Below are 21,782 nucleotides of genomic sequence, written 5' to 3'. Positions count from 1 at the left end.
TTTCTATGCAGATCTTTCTCTTGGTGGTTGTTCCTCCCCCACTGACCAAAAACTATCATCTGAGCAACAGCAATATAAAAAACAACCATATGCATTTAGAAAAAAAAATGGGGGGGGGGGGGGGAAATAGTTTCAAATTATAGTGTATATTCTTTTTTTACATGGCTTATACATTTTTAAAAAGTATTGTTTCTCTTAATGAATATTTCTTAACTAATTTCTCCTTAACCACATGCATTTTAGGGTAGTTTCAGAAGTAAAAAGTCCATAAGAACCCATGGGGCAGAAAACCACAGGCATCTGCTTTATGAATGCTGGGCTTCGTGGGGAGTTTGGTATAAATACCAGCCTTTGGATCTTGTACGGTAAACCTTTTTAAAAATCAGTTCTTACTTATATATTATGTGGTACATATATGAAATCAGCACATAACAGTGGTAGGGAAATGTACGATGACTCCCCCCACCCCAATAATATTTCATATATTTACATATATCTTGGCTGTGTGAATGATTCTTGTGTATCCAAATCAGAGGCTAAGTTGTGTTACTTTCAAATCGGTGCCCTCAACAGTTAACTTGTACAAAGTGTTAAAACTTTTTTTGGTGCTATAACAGACTAGATTTCTGGCACCGGTGAAACTCACATTGGCACCCTGAAATAGCATCTTGCCTTCAGAAGGACTGCAGTGTGAAGTCACCATCTGACCACAATATCCTTAGTGAAAAAAGCAGTGGCTTGCATCCCAATCCTAAGATTTGGAATGCCAGCACTTAAGTGCTGAGGATGAAGAATGCCAACAGAATGTGATGTTCCCTCTGCATTGCAGGCAAATATGCCGGCACCAGAGGTTAAGATTGGAGTGGTTGAAGATAGTGTTTTTCTGGGGATTTAGCTCACAGTACAATAAAACGCTTTTTAACATACAGCAACTGCAATACAGAACTCATTTCCCCTATGTTTTTAAAAATTGTTTCTAACTCTAAGTAGAAACTATCATACAAGTTACTAGATAGTAAAGAAACAAACAACAACCTCATCCCTTTGTAATATTTTAGGTATTAGGTATTTTAGCACCTCATCGTATTGTATTCTGCTTACTTCAGGTCAGGATATTGATTCTTTTCCTACATCTAGAAAACAGGATGAGGATGTTACGGTGTCTGTGAATTACATCAGAAGCAGTGAATTTTGTTACATGCCCTGGCATTATTCCCTTGTAGCAGTATTTGTTTCTGGTTCTGTGTCTTAAGAGATCAATCTTGAAGGGCTTGTATAAACACCCAAATTTTCATGGTTTCCAGCATTCCAGATGGAGGGCAGGGACACATACTCAGGATCACATAACACAGCACACTTGTTTGACAGCGCATGTTTGGCCATGGAGTAGTGGTGCACAAACTTGCTTTGGCCAAGATGAGATTTTGCCAGAAAGAGCCAGGTACCAGATTCACTGTTGGACTGGTAAGACCCTGGATACATGAAATGCACAAAGCACCTATGTTGATTTAGACTATTTATGTTTAGAATGTATATTTTTAGGCTTCTGGTGGTGACTTGCTGTATAACCATTATGACACTACTCAGGTCATGATCTGATAGATAATCTTTTCAAAGAGACCAAGGAGAGAATGAGCCTCAGAGGCTAATCTGGCCTGTCATCTGTTTTCTGTATGAAGGAGTAGGAGACCATATTGAAGTCACATTGCTAGAGGATTAAAAAAGCTTGTCCCACTATCGTCCCACTACTGTTTACATGCTTTTTTTCTAGCAATAAAACTGACGTCTTAAATCTTCAGTGCCATCAATCTGGAATGCTCAGCAGTAATTAATTTCAGTTTAATCACACCAGCTGGCAACTAAATTTGCCAGGAATAAACAATGAAACAAAGTGTGTGAATGGAACAGTTCAGTATGTTTGTATCTTTGAAATAATGTGATGTGTGAGTTCTTCACAGAGCATATATCAATACTTCTTGTTAAACAGTTTGATTGATCCCTTTTCAGCCTGAATTTAGTTTGCTTGACAAGCTGTCATTAGAGGGAACAATTCAAAATAAGGGATGGGGAGGAAACCATTTTTTTCATTTCACTGTCTGTATCCTTGATGGGAGTAGGGGCTGGGGTTTGGACAGTTTAAAGGCCCCTGCCGCTTGCAAGCGGCAGGTCCCTTTAAACTATCAGCTGGCAGGTGGCGAGGGGAATCCCCCCCTGCCGCCTGCCAGCTGATAGTTTAAAGGGACCTGCCACTTGCAAGGCAGGAAAGGGCCCTTTAAACTGTCAAATGTCTCTTTCCCTGCCGCTGCTAAGCGGCCAGAAAGGGGCATTTAAACCCCATGAACCACGAACTGGTTCGTAAACTTGCCCCAGTTCATGCCAGTTCAGGTTCCTGGTTTGTGAAAACCCACGAACCACGAACCTCATGGTTTGGTTTTTTTGTGGTTCGTGCCCATCTCTAATCAGGAACAAGCAGGAGCATGAACATCACTCCCATCCTATAGTCGCTCCATTGGCTACCCATCAATTACCATGCTCAGTTCAAGGTATTAATTATTACATACAAAGTTCTTCATGGCTTTGGTCCAGCATACTTATAGGACTGCCTCCCTCCCTATGTTCCTCCACGGCAGCTTCGCTCATCTGAACAGGGTCTCCTGCAGGTGCCAGACTGCACACAGGTGAAGTCAGCAGCAGCCCGTAGAAGGGCTTTCTCTGTGGTGGCCCCTATCCTGTGGAATGACCTGCCTGAAGAGCCCCTATCCTGTGGAATGACCTGCCAAAAGAGCCCCCACTCTCCTGGCTTTTCATAAACGATGCAAAACTGAACTATTCAAAAAGGTTTTTTTACTCAAGCGGGAGGGCTGTATTGAAGGGAAGATGCTTCGCTAATGAGTTAGGGACCATAAACTTCATCACTATATTGCCTTACATATTATCTGCTGCTTTAAATATGTATTCCTATGTGCTACCAGTGCTCCATGTTGTCTAATCTTAGTCCTAGAATTGATTATGTTCTGCTTCTGCTCTGTATTGGATTCTTGCTAATACTATGTTTTTTAAACTTGTATCTATTTACCCTATGGTATTGTTTATGAAATGTCCTGGATACTGTATTGAAATGTACTTGATACTGATTGTACTAATCTCATACCGTGTAATCTGCCTTGAGTCTCAGTGAGAAAGGCGGACTATAAATGACATAAATAAAATAAATAAAATTTCTCTCTCACGCAGGAGGGAATGCCTCTTGTAAGATGATGGCTGTTGGGAAAACTTCTCAAAACAAAGGAAATAAAGCTTTTTGGTTTTTTACTCATATGCTAATCATATCAATTAATTGAAACTCGCACAATTTATTTACTAAGACTTCTTTAAGTAAGTGACACCTCTAGTCCTAAGTGATTATGTATATGTTCGCTTCTCAACTGACAGCAGAGAACCAACGTTGCCAAAGCAGGCTTTAAAGCAGCCCTGATGAGAATAAAAGTTTATTCTTTGGCTTTGAATGGCTAAAGGATAATAGTGTACCTTTCAGCAACAACATGCAACAAACATTTCAGACAGGGTTGAGAAAATGGAGACAATGAGCTATTGATCAGATCTTGTACTCTACGGTTCAGATTCCAGGCTCAATAACTGCTGTGCCAATGGTGACACCAATTTTTTTAATGAATGATTGATAATGAGATTAAAATGATGCCATTTAGCAGCTTCTAAGTCTCCTTATGCCAATGAAATGGCTGCTGACTATGTTATTTTAAAGATATGGGTGATGAGGCCTTGCGGATTCCACTCACATAGAGATTAATTTGATGTACCCGCTCCTTTTACATGCATAAATTAAAGCTTGTACCACATTAGCCCTCAGAAGCAGCTGTGCATTGGTATTGGAGATGCAACATAATCACTGCTTTGTGCAGCTGCAGAATTGGAAAGAGAATTTAGAACAGCTTTAAGTGAAGGAGAGAGCAAGAAGAAGCATTGGTGCTTGGAGAGTAGGGTTGCCGAACCAAGCCTGGCAACTGGTGGTAGGACTGGGAGTGGGGAAGTGGGGGCTGAGTGATATCAGCTATGTCACAATGTCAGTTCTGGGGGAAACTGAGAAGTGACATAGAGTAGTATGATGGACCCCCCCTTCCCCCCCCCACATTGAGGCATTTTCCTGCAAAAATCCAAGTTTGCTTGCTATGGCTGTGCAGCCCCAAATAGTGTATTTCTGTTATTTTTGTCTCACCCTGATAAGCAGTTATATTTTTGGCTTTTTAACCCAGCCCAGAAGCTTAATAAGGGAAAAGCATAAGCCCTCTTCTTCTTTGTATTTATGCATGCATGCATGCATGCTGTTTTTGGTCCGTCTTTCTCACTGAGACTCAAGGCGGATTACACAGTGTGAGATTAGTACAGTCAATATCAAGGACAATTTCATAAACAATGCCATAGGGTAAATAAACACAAGTTTACAAAAATATAACATTAGCAAGAATCCAATACAGAATTGGAGAAATGCTGAAACAGAACATAAGCAATTCTAAGGCTGATATAGGAGCACATATTTAAAGCAACAGATAGTATGTAAAGCAACATAGTAGGGAAGTCTATAGTCCCTAACTCATTAGTGGAGCATCTGAGACCCCTACTTACCATACAAATCCCTTTTTGAATAATTCGGTTTTGCATCGTTTGCAGAAAGCTAGGAGAGTCTGGCTCTCCTGACCGCCTCAGGCAAGCCATTCCACAGGATAGGGGCCACCACAGAGAAAGCCCGTGTACGGGCTGCTGTTGTTTTTGCCAATGTGCAGCCTGGCACCTGCAGGAGATCTTGTTCAGATGAGTGAAGTTGCCGTGGAAGAACATAGGGAGGGAGGTGGTCCCATAGGTATGCCAGACCAAGGCCGTGAAGAGCTTTGTATGTGATAACCAGTTCCTTGAACTGAGCATGGTAACTGAAAGGTAGCCAATGAAGTGAGTACAGAATGGGAGTGATCATGCTCCTGCTCGCTCCTGATAACAGTCACGCTGCAGCGTTTTGCACCAATTGGAGTTTTCTAGTTAACTTTTATGGTAGACCTATGTATAGTGTATTATAGTAGTCAAGTCTTAATGTTACCATAACATAGATCCAGATGGCCAGGTCAGCCATATCAAGGTAAGAAGCCATCTTCCAGGCTAGAGTGAGGTTGTAGAAAGAATTTTTTGTGGCTGCCTTTTGTTTTTCTAGTAGTAGCATTGGATCCAGTATAACCCCTAGGCTCTTTTAACTGAGTTTGCAAGGGTCAAACAAACTCCATCAAAAGTGGGAAGTACAATGTCCTTTATGATCTCTGCCTTCCCAACAAGCATCACTTCCATCTTGTCTAGGTTTAATTTCAATTTGTTCGTTTTCAGCCATTTCACCACAGCTGTCAGGCAGTGAGCCAAGATTTCTACTGCATCCTGTATGAAATGGCATTAGAGGCTCAATAACTCTCAGAAAAAACAGTAACATTATTGAACAGGGAGGGATGGAATATGGGCAGTCAAGGGATGAAATTGCTGAGTTAAAATTTGTTGGTAGAATATAATACTTTAAAAGTAATAGGCAAAATAATTTTTGACAGCTTAGCTTCAATGTTTACGATCCTTAAGAGTTAGAGGTGATTTGTTTAATACTTTGGTTAAAGCAACAACAACAATAATAACATTGGATTTATTTACCTCCTTTCAGGATGACTTAATACCCACTCAGAGTGGTTTACAAAGTATGTTATTATTATCCCTACAACAAAACACTCTGTGAGGTGGGTGGGACTGAGAGAGCTAGAAGCTGTGACTGACCCAAGGTCACCCAGCTGGCTTCAAGTGGAGGAGTGAGGAGTCAAACCCGGTTCTCCAGATTACAGTCCTGCGCTCTTAACCACTGCACCAAACTCTCTCTCCAATGTTTCTTTACAGATTTCCCTTTTCTATTCAGGTGTCCTGACATTAGTTCAACACTGTTTTCCCTTCACAACAGACCCAGGGTCCTCCTTTGAGCCAGCCCCTCCCTCCCTTCTAGACACTGGGAAGGAATTCTTCTTCTTCACTGAAGAAGACATAACCCTATTTACTTGGCTTGAACGGGAGTCTCCACTTACTATCCACTCACTCTGCCAAGAACACATGCACCCAGTTCAAGCTTGGTCATGTAAACAGGTTTCAACTTGTGCTGGCTTTTATACTTGGAATACTTAAGTAAAAGTCTTCCTTAAGACAAGGTTGTTACAGTTAGGACAAATGCTTTCCCTCACTGCAGAGGGAACCCATCTAACCCTCCTTGTCAGGCTTTCTTACACACTTAACTAAACTGAAAAAACCCTCTATCATCACCAACTATCATACTGAGGGCTGATTCTGACTGGCCAATCAGAGAGAGGAGGGAACAGCCTGTCACTCAAGCTCTCATTCCAGGCAGTTGTTAACTCCTTCACTTCCATTTCTCTGAGTGCTGTGCTAAGGAAACCTTCTTTAAAGTGAATTCCATCACAGGTAACTCTAGGAATTGCTGGAAACTGTAAAACATAGCTGATATCACTGGTGTGTGTTTTTTAAATGAGGCTGCCAGCAGGAGGCCTCCTTTCATAATGAGAAGCTTGGCAGCTTTACAATTTTAAATTACAGACTTAGATTCTCAAGTAGGCAATGTAAATACTTGCAGTAAATCTCATAGGCTTTTCAAGTTTTCCTTCTAACTGAAGCAGATAGAGATTACTATTCAGTGTGTTAGCCAAGCAATTAGGCCAGAAGGTTCTCTCACGCAGCAGAAGCAAAGATCTGTGACCGTTGCCAGTATATTTGTGCATTGCCATCTCCACTGCTTCATCACAAAGGACTATGTTATACATTTATCTCTTTAGCCAGAAGACTCATAGAGCCTTCTGAATGGCAGGACGATACACAGTTTGACTACATAGGGAATTTGGTATAGCTAATTAATTTCACAATTGGTCAGACTCCCTCACATGTTTCACAAAATACACAGTACAAACTGGTACTGCGCAAAGAATTGCAACAGTTTGAAAATTCCATCTAGCCAACCTCTTGGGTTTCCTAAACTTTCATGGACTTGAGCTGGCTGGTTTCCCCTCCCCACTTCCTTCCCCCCACCCTTTAACTGAATCTCAGCTATCTTCAGCTTCACATCAGAATTGTTATAAAAGTTTGTATCTTTTTTTCTTTTAGACAATTAACAAAATCATATTTTTTCTTCATTCCTGGTGAGTCCCCTAAGTAGGTAGAGACCCTTATCTTGTCTGTGGCTGGATGACCCTATTTGTACAGCTTTCATCATCCACACAGGGGTCATCCAATTTACTAGTAGATACCATGGATTAAATTAATGGAAGCATATAAGTTGGTTGGACTGCCATGTAGTTTAGATCAGATGATTCATTCATGTAGGGCCAATCATTGCCCCTTAATTTTACACTCATTCTGATGAGAATGGTGCTTGTGGTGAGAGGGCGTTTACACGGTGTGTGTGTGTGTTGTATTCCCTTTCTATACATTTTATGCACACACATGCTCACAACCAGGCCAAGCCTGCACCACTTGTGGCGGGATGCAAGTTTTATTTGTTTTCTATGTTTCCTTAGCATACTTAATTCTCTCCAATATGATTAAATTATCTTATATCTTACAAGGTATAAGGTAACTTATACCTTAAATTGCCTCATTATCTTATAAAGTAAAAAGTTTGGAGATACTATTGTTGTGTTGGTTAGACCTGCCCCAGGAACAAAAGAGTCTAGAATTCAGATCAAATTTCACACACAGCTCAGTTTAATTCCAGATCTTAGCCCCATGTTTTAATCATATAAATTTACACTTAGTTAACACTGAACATAAGCAGCAAAAGGAGAAGAGAAAACAGGGGGATGCCCCCTGATTTAGTAATTATTGAATATGCTTTCTTTGATAGCACCCTATGGAAACGCCTGAAAACCAAGCACAGCTCCAACCATTTATCTATATATCCCTATACTAGATTCTATTTCTTGATGCCTGATGATGATAAAACTCTGCAAACAGCCTTTTATCTATATTGGTAGTCTAACCTGGAGTTAACATTGTGTTTTCTTTCCTAACAATGACTCCGAATGTAATGGTAACCATCCAAATTGATCTGAGAAACTCTAATATTTGTATTAACAATTGTTTATCTGTAAATGTGTCCGAGATGAGATCTTTGGACCTTGCAGAAAATCATGCCTCTTTCCGTACACAGAATCTGAAATGCTTCTACCACTTACCATATGTTAACACAGGTAATCAACCACCAAAAGATAGCCACATATATTAATCATGTAAACTTACCCTCAGTTAACTTTTTATGTTGTAAGATAAAGCCTCTAGGCAAAAGGAGAAGAGAAAACGATATACCAAAAAACAAATGCTCTGTGAATTATTAATTACTGAATATTATAGAATCATTTTCAATAATGCAAACCTTATGCTAGAGCAGCTTGTGACTGAACCTAACTTTAGGATTTCCTGTACTGAGTGAAACAAATATGAAGCATTGTATGCACATTAAAAAATGTGTATATGTAGCTCCGTACCCAGCAGTTTTCACTGGTATTCATTAGAGGCAATGAATTCCCAGTGATGCTTGTAATGAAGGGTTTTAATGGAATTTTAAACAAAAAATATCTTAATTGTACTCCCACCACTCCAAGAATGCCCTTTGATGTTAACTACAGTATTCAGTACTAAATATACTACAAAAATGGTGATCTATAACCTTGTTTCATTGTGTTTTTTCAGACGGTATTTTGGCGAGAAAATTGGCTTGTATTTTGCTTGGTTAGGCTGGTACACAGGCATGCTCTTTCCAGCTGCCTTCATCGGACTGTTCGTCTTCTTGTATGGAGTAGCCACACTGAACCACTGCCAAGTCAGGTAAACTGCAAACATTGCTATAAGTCAACCGTTTCTCATTAACTTTCAGGGCTGCTGTATGTATTGTGGTGCCTGTTGTGACAGCCAGTCATAAACTCTTCTTTTAAGAGTACTTCCTTTTCCGCCCCTTAATGGCCATAACATACAGACCAGATAATGTCTAGCTGTTCTTTATAACCATCCAGTATTATGAACCATTCAGTATTATGAACTGAAGAGAACAGGAAGAGCATTGTTAAAAGTTTTTACTACTCTCATACTCATCACATCTTCCATCCTTTATCCAATACTATCTCTACTTGCTTCTACTTGTTTCCATTTTACTTCCATTTTACTTCTTTGCATACTTCTTTTTCCCTTTCTCCTGTCATGCCCCACCAACATAATGTAGGCAGACTGCATGACTCTCTATACATACTAGGGGAAAAAACCTATTGAAGATCTCCAGCACATTAAAGTTCAAGAATAAGCATCTGGTTCTTATGTTCAGATTTATCTCTTGGTGACTTGGACTTCATTAATGAGTCATTCCAGATCAAGCCCTACATATATTATTAAGTACAATGTTTTATAGTGATGTATTCATTCACCAAAGTAGTTGCAAGTTGAATAATTAACTTGAATAATAATGTTGAATAATCAAATTATAAACGTATATGTGAGAATCATTTCTTCATGCCTGAGGTAAAAATGCTATGTTCCAGATTTTATTGTTTCAGATACTAGAAGACAGGAAGGACTTTCTCTTCCATCTCACTACATTCAAAAGTTCTTTGATGTATTTTAGTAATGACTTAATTTATTAACTGTTATCTCTTCTCTTTTCCAGTAAAGAAGTCTGCCAAGCTACAGACATTATAATGTGTCCTATATGTGATAAATACTGCCCTTTCATGAAGTTGTCAGACAGCTGTGTTTATGCCAAGGTGTAAAAAAAAAAAAAAAAGCTTTTTCAGTGTTCATATTTTATTTAATATCATGAGAAAATATTGTTTGCTATCTTAAGACTTCCAAATCCAAATTACATTGAATTCTTGTGCAAATTAGAACAACATCTTCCAAGGACTTGCAACTGCTGTGCAAATTAAAATGTTAAGAACACAGCACCAAACATACCAGAGTAGTATGTTTGTAAAAATGGTTGTTTGGTATGTGTGTTTGTAATTAGTAATTATGTTCACAGAGGAAACACTGTAGTAGAATAGAGTCCCAGAGATAAGATGTGATGGAGACATTTTGAAATCCCAAAGAGTTAATATCTCATAATTTCCCATAAGAACACCAACACCATTAAATTTTTCCACCTCCCTGTGTCAGTCATCCATACCATATCTTCATGTAGATAAACATCTGCAGTCAAAGAGTAAGAAATATAATTGTTCTTTAAGGTGCTATTGGACCAGGATCTTGCTCTCTGATTGCAGACCAACATGGCTACCCACCTGAAACTATCTTCATGGAAGGCTGCCTGAAATGGAAATCTATCCACCATACAAAATTTTTTTTTACAAGTACAGACTGATCTCCCAGACTCACTTATTTACAATACCTCCTTCATTTTCCCAGTCCTCATATCTGATGGAGGGATTTTTGACTCTCAAAAAACTTGGAACTGTGGAAATCTAGTTGGCCTTTAAGGTGCTATTGGACCAGGGTCTTGCCATACCATTTCTGCTTTCTTGGTCAGATATGTACTTATTTTTCTTTAGTATACTAAAACTATATATCTTAGAACAAACAACCTGACTCTTAGTCACATGTTCAAGTGGGGACTAACCTTTAAAACCCTCTTAATTGCTCTGCACTGCTCCAAACTCTGCAAGAGAGAAGGTCAGGAGGAATTTCAGGCTTACCTCCCACATCATTTTCACCAGCAGAAATGACTGCAGGTGGACCTGTTTGCCTATTCCTTAGGCTCCACCTGATGATTCCTGGGCACATGGAACCCAAAGAAGGGATAAACGGTTTTCACACGTGAAAACAAAACAAGAAAAAAGCCTGTAGCCCCTCTTTCCACTTCACATCATTAGGAGATATACAGTGACAGAGAGGTTTTTAAAGGTTAGCTTCTGAGTGAATGTGTGGATGATATTTCAGTCGGGCACCCATGGCCAACTCATGTCACATATAATGTATATTTTGGACCTCAGATACTTCCTGCCTCACAGCTGTTTCCAGAAACAAAAAGCACAGCACATCTCTTTGATAACTATACCTACTCTCATCTCTCTTTCAAAAGGGCAACAGCCCTACTGAACTAGTAGAATGGCATCTCCCATGGTCCTGTGCTGCCCCCCACAACTAGAAAGGGTCAGGACAATCTGGGCTGTCTTGTTGACTTTAAAAGAATGAGTTAGGCAGCATGGTAATAACTATGGTGGCAGCAAGAGGGTGGGCAGTAATTGGCACCTACAGGAAGTAGATGAAGTTGCATGGCCCTAGGGAAAGACAACCTTCTGTATAAATGGGGTCACTTCCCCAGTCTTTCTGGCTATTTTTGGCTGAATCCACACTTCCCTACCTTCCGGTTTTCCTGCACATTTATTGCGCTGGATTCTATCCCACAATGTCCCAGGCTGTGTTCACATTCCCTTTCTTACTGAGTCAGTGTCACGCTATGCTTCGTTCACATCCCTGAGAGAAAAGCGGGATAAGGGGCGGGCATAGATCCACCATCGCCAATGACGACATGACGGTTTTTTAAAATTTAATGAGAGATTTCCGGTATATCGATTTTCCGCTGTATCGCAAATACATTTGATTCATAGAAAACACTACGCTGCATTGCACGCTCAGGCCATGCAAGACCGAAGTAGCATTTTCTGTTGGTCAGAGAGCCCCAGGAGAGCACAATGGTCACTGAAAAAGATTGTGGACATTGGTGGGACACAGGTGTTTGCATGGCCAATTACCACACACTACTGTGTTACCGCTCAACTATATTTATAGGATAGCAATTTTTCGCTATACCGATAATTTTAAAATGCTAAAAAAAAAACCTCGAAAGAGTCAACCTTTGCAGCCACAGTATGCTTATCGGAAATTACCTAGGCTGTCCTTCAGCAGTAAAACATTATTCACTGTAATAAAAATGGCACACACACACCCTTGATGCCTCCATGGGCTTTTTACAACGGCACTTCCCAAACCGCTTGGGAATTGAAACGGGATTGCACAATAGCACTAGGAAAGCACCCTTAAAAAAAAAATAAACAGGACGGGGGTGCGGGCATGCCTCGGACAGAGTTGGGACCATAAGAATTGCTTGGCAGAGAGGGACGGTGTTCTGGAAAGGCAAGAAACAAGGAAGTGGGAGTGGTTAAGAGGGGCAGTCTCTTTGGGAACCGCTTCTATTTGTTCACATCCATGGTGAGAACTGCGCAAGAGAAGCATTGGAAAGTGTGACAACTTGGTCTGAGGCGCAGCGCAACAGATACGATAGAATGGCGGGATTGAGGTGAGAGTATGTGAACAGCCCTCTGAGAAGCGCATAAATGGTGGGAAAATCGCAGCAAACTTGAGCTGTGTGGATTCGGCCTTTGTCCAGTGACATAATGTGAAATTGCCCCCTTGCTTGCTTCAACACACTGCATTATTTTGGTTAATCAACTAAAAAATAGCCACTAGGCTAGCTGTAATGTGGCAGAGAACTTGTTTGCTTACTGACAGGGCAGCTATCAGTATGGTGAAAATTCAGAAATGCTGGCATTCCTATACATTAAATACATCTTGCAATTTAAGCAGATTTCCTGAGCAGAATATACACCTCACATTTTCAAAAAGCTATACAATTCAAAGTGAAAGGTTAAGCTTTTCCTTGTCTCCTACAGGTTACGCATCTTTTTGACAATGGAGCGACAGTCTTTTTTGCTGTTTTCATGGCAGTGTGGGGTAAGTCCTGATCTGAGGGGGGAACTTGTCAATACTTTTTTTGTTTTAAATGGCTCCTGTTCAAAGTGGCTCCTTGCCTTTGTTAACCTATTTATGTCATTTATAGTCCACCTTTCTCGCTGAGACTAAAGGCGGATTACACAGTACGAGATTAGTACAGTCGATGTCAAGGTCATTTCCATAAACAATGCCATAGGGTAAATAAACACAATTTTACATATACATAGCACTAGTAAGAATCCAATACAGAGTTGAAGAAATGTTGAAACAGAACATAAGCAATTCTAGGGCTGACATTAGACCACATGAAGCACAAGTAGCTCATAGGAGCACGTATTTAAGACAACAGGTACTACATAAGGCAACATAGTGGTGAAGTCTATGGTCCTTAACTCATTAGTGAAGCATCTGAGAGCCCCTCCCTACAATACAAAAGCTGGTTTTGCATCATTTGTGGAAAGCTAGGTAGAACTATCTAGCCCTCCCTGCTTGCCTCACACAACACACTATGGTACCCATTGCAGAGAAAGCCTCTCAACAATCTCTGCTACAATGTCCTATTCTTGATTATTATTCTACCTGTGTGTGCCAGGGAACTCCTATTTTGTGTCACACTCTGAGAGTTTAACCACATAATACATTTTTCCTGGATAACATCCCTGCATCTGCTTGGCAGATGTGTTCCAAGAGTCCCATTCCCGACATACATCAGGGTCCACTTGTATTGGGACTGACTCTTGGTGGGAAAGGTCTAAGCCACTTTTCCTAACCTGAAACTTCACCAGAGAGCTGCTATTTGCCTCACTGGTGGCTCCATGTATACTGATAGGGTACAGATAGATTTCCCCAAAGAGCAAATAGTGCCCTTGTGCTGTTTCACGTCAGAAAATGTGCAGCGGGGAGAGGGTCTGGGCCTGGCATGCCTGGGAAGTACTGACTGCCAGAACATGTGTGCCATCCCAGGAATGTACCTCCCATTGTTATAGTGTGCTGTCCATGGCTGTTGGGCTTCACCACAGCTCCATGTAAACTGTGAATGCCTTCCAGAGTGTACTGTTACCAGAACTGCTATTTTATGGGGAAATTAGCATGCAGTTTGGCTTAAGTTAGTGCGGATCTTTACCAATGTATACCAGGGTCCATATTTCTGGATTACTCACGCAATAAAGAGGTGGCAACTAATCAATACAAAATGTGTTTACTAGGATGTTGCATAAGCCTACTATAGCACATACAAGCAAAAAACATACAAGGGCTAAGAAATATAGGTTGGAAAAATAGAGCCGTTTGCATTAGCAAGGGAACCCACTTGAGATCGAAGAAGCGGGGTGATAAATTACCAGATCATGGCGAGAAGCAGAGAGACAGCAGCAAAGTGGGGCAATATCCAATGCCTGCACTAGATATGCAGAGTGACGGTCGGGGGTCGGGAGAGGAATGGCGTGCCCGGTCGGGGTCGGGAGAGGAATGATGTGCACCTCATGGCAGGCAGAGCCGGCTTAAGTACCCCAAAATGTACCCTGAGGTGGGGGCCTTCCATATGGTTCTCAGGAGGGGAAACAAAAGCCTGATGGTTCTATAACTATCGCTAATGGGCCACTTTAGGGTCTGAATGTATGATTGTGACACCTTAGGAAGAGGGGACAAAGGAGGGGAGGGAGTGCCGGGTGGGTTGATCGGATCTGTCAGGAAGCTAGAGTTGTCTTGATGGCATCTGTCCTGGAATGCGGTGGTTGTATTGATATGCGTCCATTAGGTGTTCTGGACAGTTGGCACGTAGCTCCCATCTCAGGGCGGCTTCCAGTGATATGCATATCAGGACGAGGCTGGGCTCTGTGAACGTGACAGGAGCCTAGTCTTGAAATGGCAGCCTCAGAGCAAATTGTCCATGGTGACTCTCTGCTGCCTGAGAACATGGCTTCTCCCCTGGCACACATTGTGGGCTGGCTAGCAGGTTGCCCAGTGACGGGGGCAGACGCAGTGACCATCCTGCAAGGAACTCCCCATGGAAACTGACCAGGGGGTGCCTGGCCAGGCTCGCGGAGGGTCTTCCCAGCTGGCACTGTGCTGCTGGTAGCATGGCTCTGGGCTCAGGTGGAGTATGTGTCCAAGGAGGCAGGAGGCATTGGTGTACACAGTCCATACTAGTAGAGAGGCAGGAAGCAGGCATGGGCAATGCTGCCCCTAACAGTGTCTTTGGCAGAGCCTCAAAACAGCAAGGCAGGAAACTGACACAGTTCAGAGCAGGCTCCATAACTGGAGTGGGGGGGGGGGCTGGCAACAGTATCCACATCAAGAAAAAATATTTGCATTAGTGAGCAGGCTGTCTTTCAGGAAAACTGGTCCTCCATTACTGAGATGGTTGTTGAGGGATCACTCATGTGAATCCCCTAAATCAGTTGTTTACAAATGTTTTGATCTGGGACCCACTTAGAAACCTACTGTACTTTTTGAGAGCCACTTGCAAAATAATTCATTGCTACTGAGAGCTGCTGTAGCACAGTGAGTAAGTGGCTTGGCTATGAATCAGCACTCTACTGGTTTGAATCCCACTACTTCTATGAGCTCAGTAGGTGGCCTTGGGTAGGCCACTCCTCTCAGCCCCAGCTCCCCAGCTGTATTGTCGGGGGAATAACACTAACTTGTTCACTGCTTTGGGTGGGGCACTAATCTGTCTAGAAGAGTAGTATTTAAGTGCAGTGGTTATTATTCCCCCCTCCCCAGCATAAAATACATTTGTTTTTTAGAATGTTTAGACCCTGATTTTTCCATAGCTCAAGGCTTGCAAATTCAAACTTTAAAAAAATACAGAATATAGTAAAACCCCTTAGGTTCCCTCAACTCATATAGACATCTTACGTCAGTCAACAATGAACAAGTGTATGTTTTATCTTTCATGCCTGGTATTTATACATATACAATTAGGAGACTTAGAAGGACTTGTAGGGGCATCTCGTTTTCTCTTCCCCATCATTTCCTTTTTCCCTTCCCTGAAAGCCCCTGAAGCTTTTCTTGTCTATATGCCCCCATCTTCAGCTTTTCCTCCTTCCCTTATCCTGGCAACCTCTCCTCAGGAAAACTATGGCCCAGTTGTGCAGTAGGGAACCCAAAAGAACTTTCTCCTGTATCCTCCTCCCCACACTATGGCTGTTTTCACACTACTAACCTGCTTCCGTAACATTGCAAAACGTTGCACAAAAAATGCAGAAGATAGCGTCTTCTCGCGAGAGTTTTGCACGACATTGCGCAAAACTCTCACGAGAAGATGCTATCTTCCGCGTTTTTTGCACAATGTTTCGCAACATTATGGAAGCAGGTTAGTAGTGTGAAAACGGCCTATTTCCATTTCCCTTCCTCCTGCTAACCCCCATATTATCAACTTTCTCTGTTTTTTTTCCCCTCCATCCCACCTTCCAATCAACCTGCCTCCCCATCTTAGGCCATATCGATATATACTTGCTTCATTTACACCTTGTTTTTCTCCACTATGGGGAACCAAAACAACTTACATCATTCTCTTCTCTTCCATTTTATCCTTGCAACAACTCTGTGAGGTACGTTAGGCTGAGAATGTGTGGCTGCTCCAAGTTAACCAGTGAGCTTCCATGGCAGAGTGGGGATTTGAACCTGGGTCTCCAAGATCCTAGTCATCTGAAACTCTAACCACTACACCACACTGGTTTTTGTGGGGTGGCTACTGTAGAACAACAGCATGCAGCTAGGCCTGGTCAAGTCATGCAAGTCTGGTGGTAGCAAGTTGCAGAGTGGTTGCTGCTAGACCAGCCCTGATGAGTGCTTCCTAAGTAAACAGTCTTTTTCAGATTTGTAGGTCTTAATTCCTAATTAACAATTATTCAGGAAAAAGTGGCCAATATGGTTATGCAATTGATAGCCAAAATCTATTAATTCTATGAATAAATATATGCAAATTAACTCCAGATTTCTACCATGATGGGTATGTATTTGGAGGCAGTCTTATCCTGACTCTTGTAAGGCAATTTCAAGTTGGAGTTTGGGGACAACTTCTCCAAGATGGGGAACTGAACAGATGCTTGTCCATCTATAGTCACCGATCCTGTGTTTAATTATGGAAAAGATAATGTGATGGGGACTAATTCTGGCTAACTAATCAATGGGTTAATGGTCTAAATGCCAGCTACTAAGGGAAGTGAGACTTCTTGTGGGCACAGTTGTTCTACACCAGTTAGTGGGGTGGAATTAGGTGTTGTCCTACTTTCTCCTCTGGCTCTCTGGCTTTTGTTCTGACAATGACTGGAGATCTATCTGATCTGAAACATGGACTGAAACTGTTTAACACACCAAGATGGGAGGGACAGTGAAGAAAAATGAACAAAATGGGAGTGTTTTTATAAAAGAAGCTTGCCGACTTACTGGTGGGCAAGATTGCACTGGGGGCAAGGCTGTGGTGGAGGCAAAAGAAGAGCAGAGAGCACAGCCTCATCATCACCCATACAGATGCAATTAGCATTACCTGTGCTAATCTGCAGGATCAAGATGCATACTTCTGGACAGGAAAGAGGGAGCACAAAACCATCAAAGGATTTCTCATTTGTTTAAAAATTAATTTTTTACACAGGGCAATAAACTCGCTCTCTTAAGTTTCATTCATATTTGAGAAGTGGTTTTCTGAAACCAGAGCCTTATGAATTCAGTTTGATCATCAAAAGACGTCTGAAGGTGCAACTAAAGAAAATTTATATAGCATTGTGATAGTATTTGGTAGTAACTTGATAATAGGAAGCACATTTTCTTTCCCCATTCATATTATTTTTTCTTTCCATTTCTTTGCTACAGCAACTGTTTTCCTGGAATTTTGGAAGAGAAGACGAGCAGTAATTGCCTATGACTGGGATTTAATAGACTGGGAAGAAGAGGAGGTGTGTGAGGATATGTTGCAGTTTTTCTGACATACCAGGAAAATCTAGCGAGGGTACCTGCACGGGATCTCCCAACAATAAATTTCCCTACCTTGTTTTTTTTAAATCTTTCTAGGCCATGGCACTTTATGTTAGTTGAGCCCCTGACATAACAGATGAACATAACTCCTGAAAATAAAGTAATTGGCAGCTGTGCAACATATTACGGGCTACATAGGTTCAGTCTGGAATAGGGTTGCCAACCTTCAGACGGAGCCTGAAGATCTCCTGGCATTACAACTGATCTTCAGAGGTCAGTTCCCCTGGAGAAAATGGCAAATTCAGAGTGTGGACTCTATGGCATTACACCCCACAGAGGTACCCCCCCTCCCCAAACACTACCCTTCTCAGACTCCATCTCCAAATGTCCAGGAATTTTGTTGGCTACTTTAGTCTGGAGTCCGACTCCTGACCCTGAGTCCTGTATAAACAGCCAGACTGAGGTTTGGGTTCTCCTCAGTTCCCCTATCTGTGTCACCCAATTCAGATGACAACTGCAGCACACCCCAGTCTTCCTTCCCTCTTGTGCCATTTTCCAGTGTGGAATGGTCGGCGCGGAGGCTCTATGAGGCCCATTGGCCCATGGCTTCTTTTCAGTAAAATAAAAACCATCAAGAGATTTTCCATATAACATGCAGTTTGGCCCTTGGAACAAGGCCTAAGATGTACTCATCCAATGTCTGAAAACAACAGGGAATAGAAGCATTCTTTTAGCCATTTTCTGTTACAAAAGTCTCCAAGTCAAGAGCAAGGGGGAATGCTTTTAATATATTTGTATTTGGTCAGATTGTGACCCATATGTTTTTAAAAAGTCTCAAAGTCAACAGTTTAATAAAACAAAAATGCTGGCATAGATATATTTGGAAGGTGTGCTCCAGTATTTGGTATACATTTGGCACACAGGTATATAGGTAGCAAATATACATTGCACCTGTTAAATATGAACAATTGGTAAGTGGTTGGAAGGGAGGTACTGCATTAACCAGGGCCAGGGCCTTCAACCAGGGCCAGGGCCTTTTCAGTCCTGGCCCCAGCCTGGTGGAACGCTCTGTCAATGGAGACCCGGGCCCAGCGGGACATATTATCGTTCCGCCGGGCCTGTAAGACAGAGCTGTTCCATCAGGCGTTCGGTGGTTGAAGGGGGCGGTGCCATGTCGGCCTCCCACCTTTGGGGTGGGGGAGGGTTCTCCCCACCATTGCACTTGGTTAATTTATTTCATTATTGTTTTGTATATTGATTTTAGTATTGTTGTTTTTTGTTTTTATCGATTTTAAACTGTTCACCGCCCAGAGCCCCTGGGATGGGCGTTATATAAATTGAAATATAAAGAAATTAAAGAAATTAAAACCCATGAATTCTAATGGCCATTTGAAGCATGTGTTTATTTCTCCCATTCAAATTAGTGGGTGACTGGATTGCACCTGTAATATTTTGGAAGTAGTAATGCATGACACAAAGGACCCCGTGCAAATGCATTATTACACCTGGGCTGGTTTATCCCCACAGGAAAATCTAGCTGCAAACTATTGCTATAGCAAATGATAGTTCAATAGCCACCAATGTATTGATGCAGAAACTGCTCAGTACCCTGCTGTGCTAACAAGCACAGTTCTCACCTAATTTAACAAGTGTGTCCTATTATTCAGCTGTTGAGACTATGAAAGGATGGGATACAGGAGATATGTGTAGAAGTTGCAAGACTGTCACTCAGTTGCGTTATAGACAATACAGCACCAAGAAACTAAGGAGGTTTCCCTTCTGGGTCAGGGATTCCTTCCTCAGTAAATAAGGGCTCTTTTGATGGAAGTGGAACAAATCTCTACTCAGCAATCTCTTTTTCATCAAATTCTATTAATTACTACCATCTGCTATCAACCCTCTAGTCTTACCAGGATCACCACCAAAGCAACTCTGTCCCACATATTGGTATTCCCACCCCCCACCCCCGTATCTGTTCAGGGAGGCAGTGACAGCTGTGATCCTTTGTCTTTTGAAAGAGATTCTACTGCCAGAAGCTGAAGAATTCCTAAGGCTCTGACACTGCAATCCTAAGAAGAGTTACTCCAGTCTAAGCCCATTGAAATCAATGGTTTCAGACAGGAGTAACTCTGCTTAGGAGGATTGCAGTGTTAGTTTTCTTCCTAAGGAGAGCAAGATTCAGGTCCAGTAGCACCTAGGGTATGAGTCTTTGAGAGTCAAACCTCCCTTCCTAAGCAGCACACTATTTTTTTCATAAGGTGGAGAACATAAAGCTATAATAATAAGTTAAAGAAAGCTTCTGCATGTTTCTCAGCAGTGAAACTTACATATTGCTTTGCTACCCGATTTCCTGGTTAACTTAAATTGCATACTACTAAAAATGGATTAATTAAAATCTACTTTTAAATCGTTTGTTTATTCTTTAGGAAGAAATACGGCCCCAGTTTGAAGCCAAATACTCCAAGAAAGAGCGGATGAATCCCATATCTGGAAAGCCAGAGCCTTATCAAGCATTTGCAGATAAATGCAGCAGAATTATTGTTTCTGCATCTGGAATATTTTTTATGGTTTGAAAATTTTTATTCTTTTCAAGATGTCTTAAATGTAGACTGGATTAGTTTGAAAAATAGGGAGTTTGTATTTTAATTTTTGTAGTTGTGGTAAACTGTTCCTTTTTTTAAAAAAATGGTTTATGTCACAATATTATAGGGTGCCTGCTCTGTTATATTATTCCTGAATCACATTTACTTGATAATAAATTCCACTGATTTGAACACGACTAAGCTACCTGTTTGGAGGAAAGCAAATGGTACAATCTTCCTGAGACTGTACCATTTCAGAATACAGGTATGGGATTTCACAGTTGAATGGTCCACACTGTCAAAAATCTCTTCCTTATAGAAAGCTACGACAGGAAAGTTTCTGCATCTAGAATATTTATTTCCAAGCTTTAGTGCAGATTACCAGTGTTAACAATTTATGTTATACCACAGGAATACAGGGTAGAGGCCCTACTTGGAACACTGTTCTGCCCTACCTATGTCTTTTATTAAGGACACCAGCTTCCATTCAAGGGATAGAAGCTTGTTTTCATGTACATTTTTGTTGGGAAAATAGCTATGGTGATTGTGATCATGGGAAAGTATTTAAAGAGTATTAGAGGTGACTTAAGGCAGGACCTGCTGTTTGGGGACTGGACTCCTCCCACTGTGATGTCAGTGCTCCCACCTACAAATTGGCTGAGGACTGCCTGGCCCTGCTTGGAACTGTTGCCACCTCATCTAGTAAGAAAGGCTGGTTACAGCTCTATGTCACAGCATACAGCGCTTGAGTCCTCCATGCATGCCCAATGAAGCCAAGTGATCGTTCTCCCTCTGAGGCAGAGGACGTCTTGGTGAGTGATTCCCATCCTCCCAACAGAGGAAGGCAAGAACAAAGTCTTTTCACTTCCTGTCTCTTTGGTAGGAGTCACCCATCTCCTCAGTTCTTTTCCTGCCTCAACAAGGAGAGCAGTTTAGAATAGGCGCTTTTTCTTTCCTTTTTTTCCAACTTGCTTCTATTTCTAGATTCTTATTCAGTTCTTTCTAATTTCTTCACTGATCTGCTCTATTTTGTATATCTACATGATGAAACTTCAGGGAAAGTCTTCTTCAGACAGAAGAACTTATTGCCCGTGGCAGCCTCCAGAACTGACAGCATTACAGAGCATGTTTCCCAACCACTGTAAAATGGAAAACCATGATGGCAGCGATGGCTTCCTCTCTGATGGAGAGTTAGAAGCCCCCTCACCACTGTTCCTGGTAACAACACTGGTGCAATGAGCACAAATCACACAGAGACCGCAGTAGCTGCCGTACCCAGTGTGAAAAGATCAGAAACTCAAAAATATGCCGAAAAGAGATGCTGTTTCTCCCTACCTAAGGAAACCACAGCAGCCCTTTCTGCCCCACCGACTCAGGAAATGTTGCCAACTGACCAGGAGGTGGCTATGGAGTGGGTTTCCCTATATCCATAAGCCAATCAATGGGTGTAGGACCCAGCGAGAGCCAATCAAGCCA

General features: G+C 41.7%; 1 protein-coding gene across 1 annotated transcript in view; it reads left to right on the top strand.

Moving 5' to 3' along the window:
• ANO4 (anoctamin 4) overlaps positions 1–21,782 on the top strand; it is a 129,939-nt gene that overhangs the window by 68,233 nt on the left and 39,924 nt on the right. The window contains exons 10-15 of the mRNA XM_054988549.1: positions 244–365; positions 8,782–8,916; positions 9,746–9,842; positions 12,747–12,807; positions 17,623–17,705; positions 20,151–20,291. Coding sequence (XP_054844524.1) covers positions 244–365; positions 8,782–8,916; positions 9,746–9,842; positions 12,747–12,807; positions 17,623–17,705; positions 20,151–20,291 — 639 coding nt within the window. The remainder of the gene's footprint in view (positions 1–243; positions 366–8,781; positions 8,917–9,745; positions 9,843–12,746; positions 12,808–17,622; positions 17,706–20,150; positions 20,292–21,782) is intronic.

This window comes from Eublepharis macularius, chromosome 9, assembly GCF_028583425.1.
Source record: "Eublepharis macularius isolate TG4126 chromosome 9, MPM_Emac_v1.0, whole genome shotgun sequence".
In the NCBI taxonomy this organism is placed as follows: Eukaryota; Metazoa; Chordata; class Lepidosauria; order Squamata; family Eublepharidae; genus Eublepharis; species Eublepharis macularius.
The sequence above is the reverse complement of the archived record's forward strand: the minus strand, read 5'-3'. Positions and strand labels throughout refer to the sequence as shown.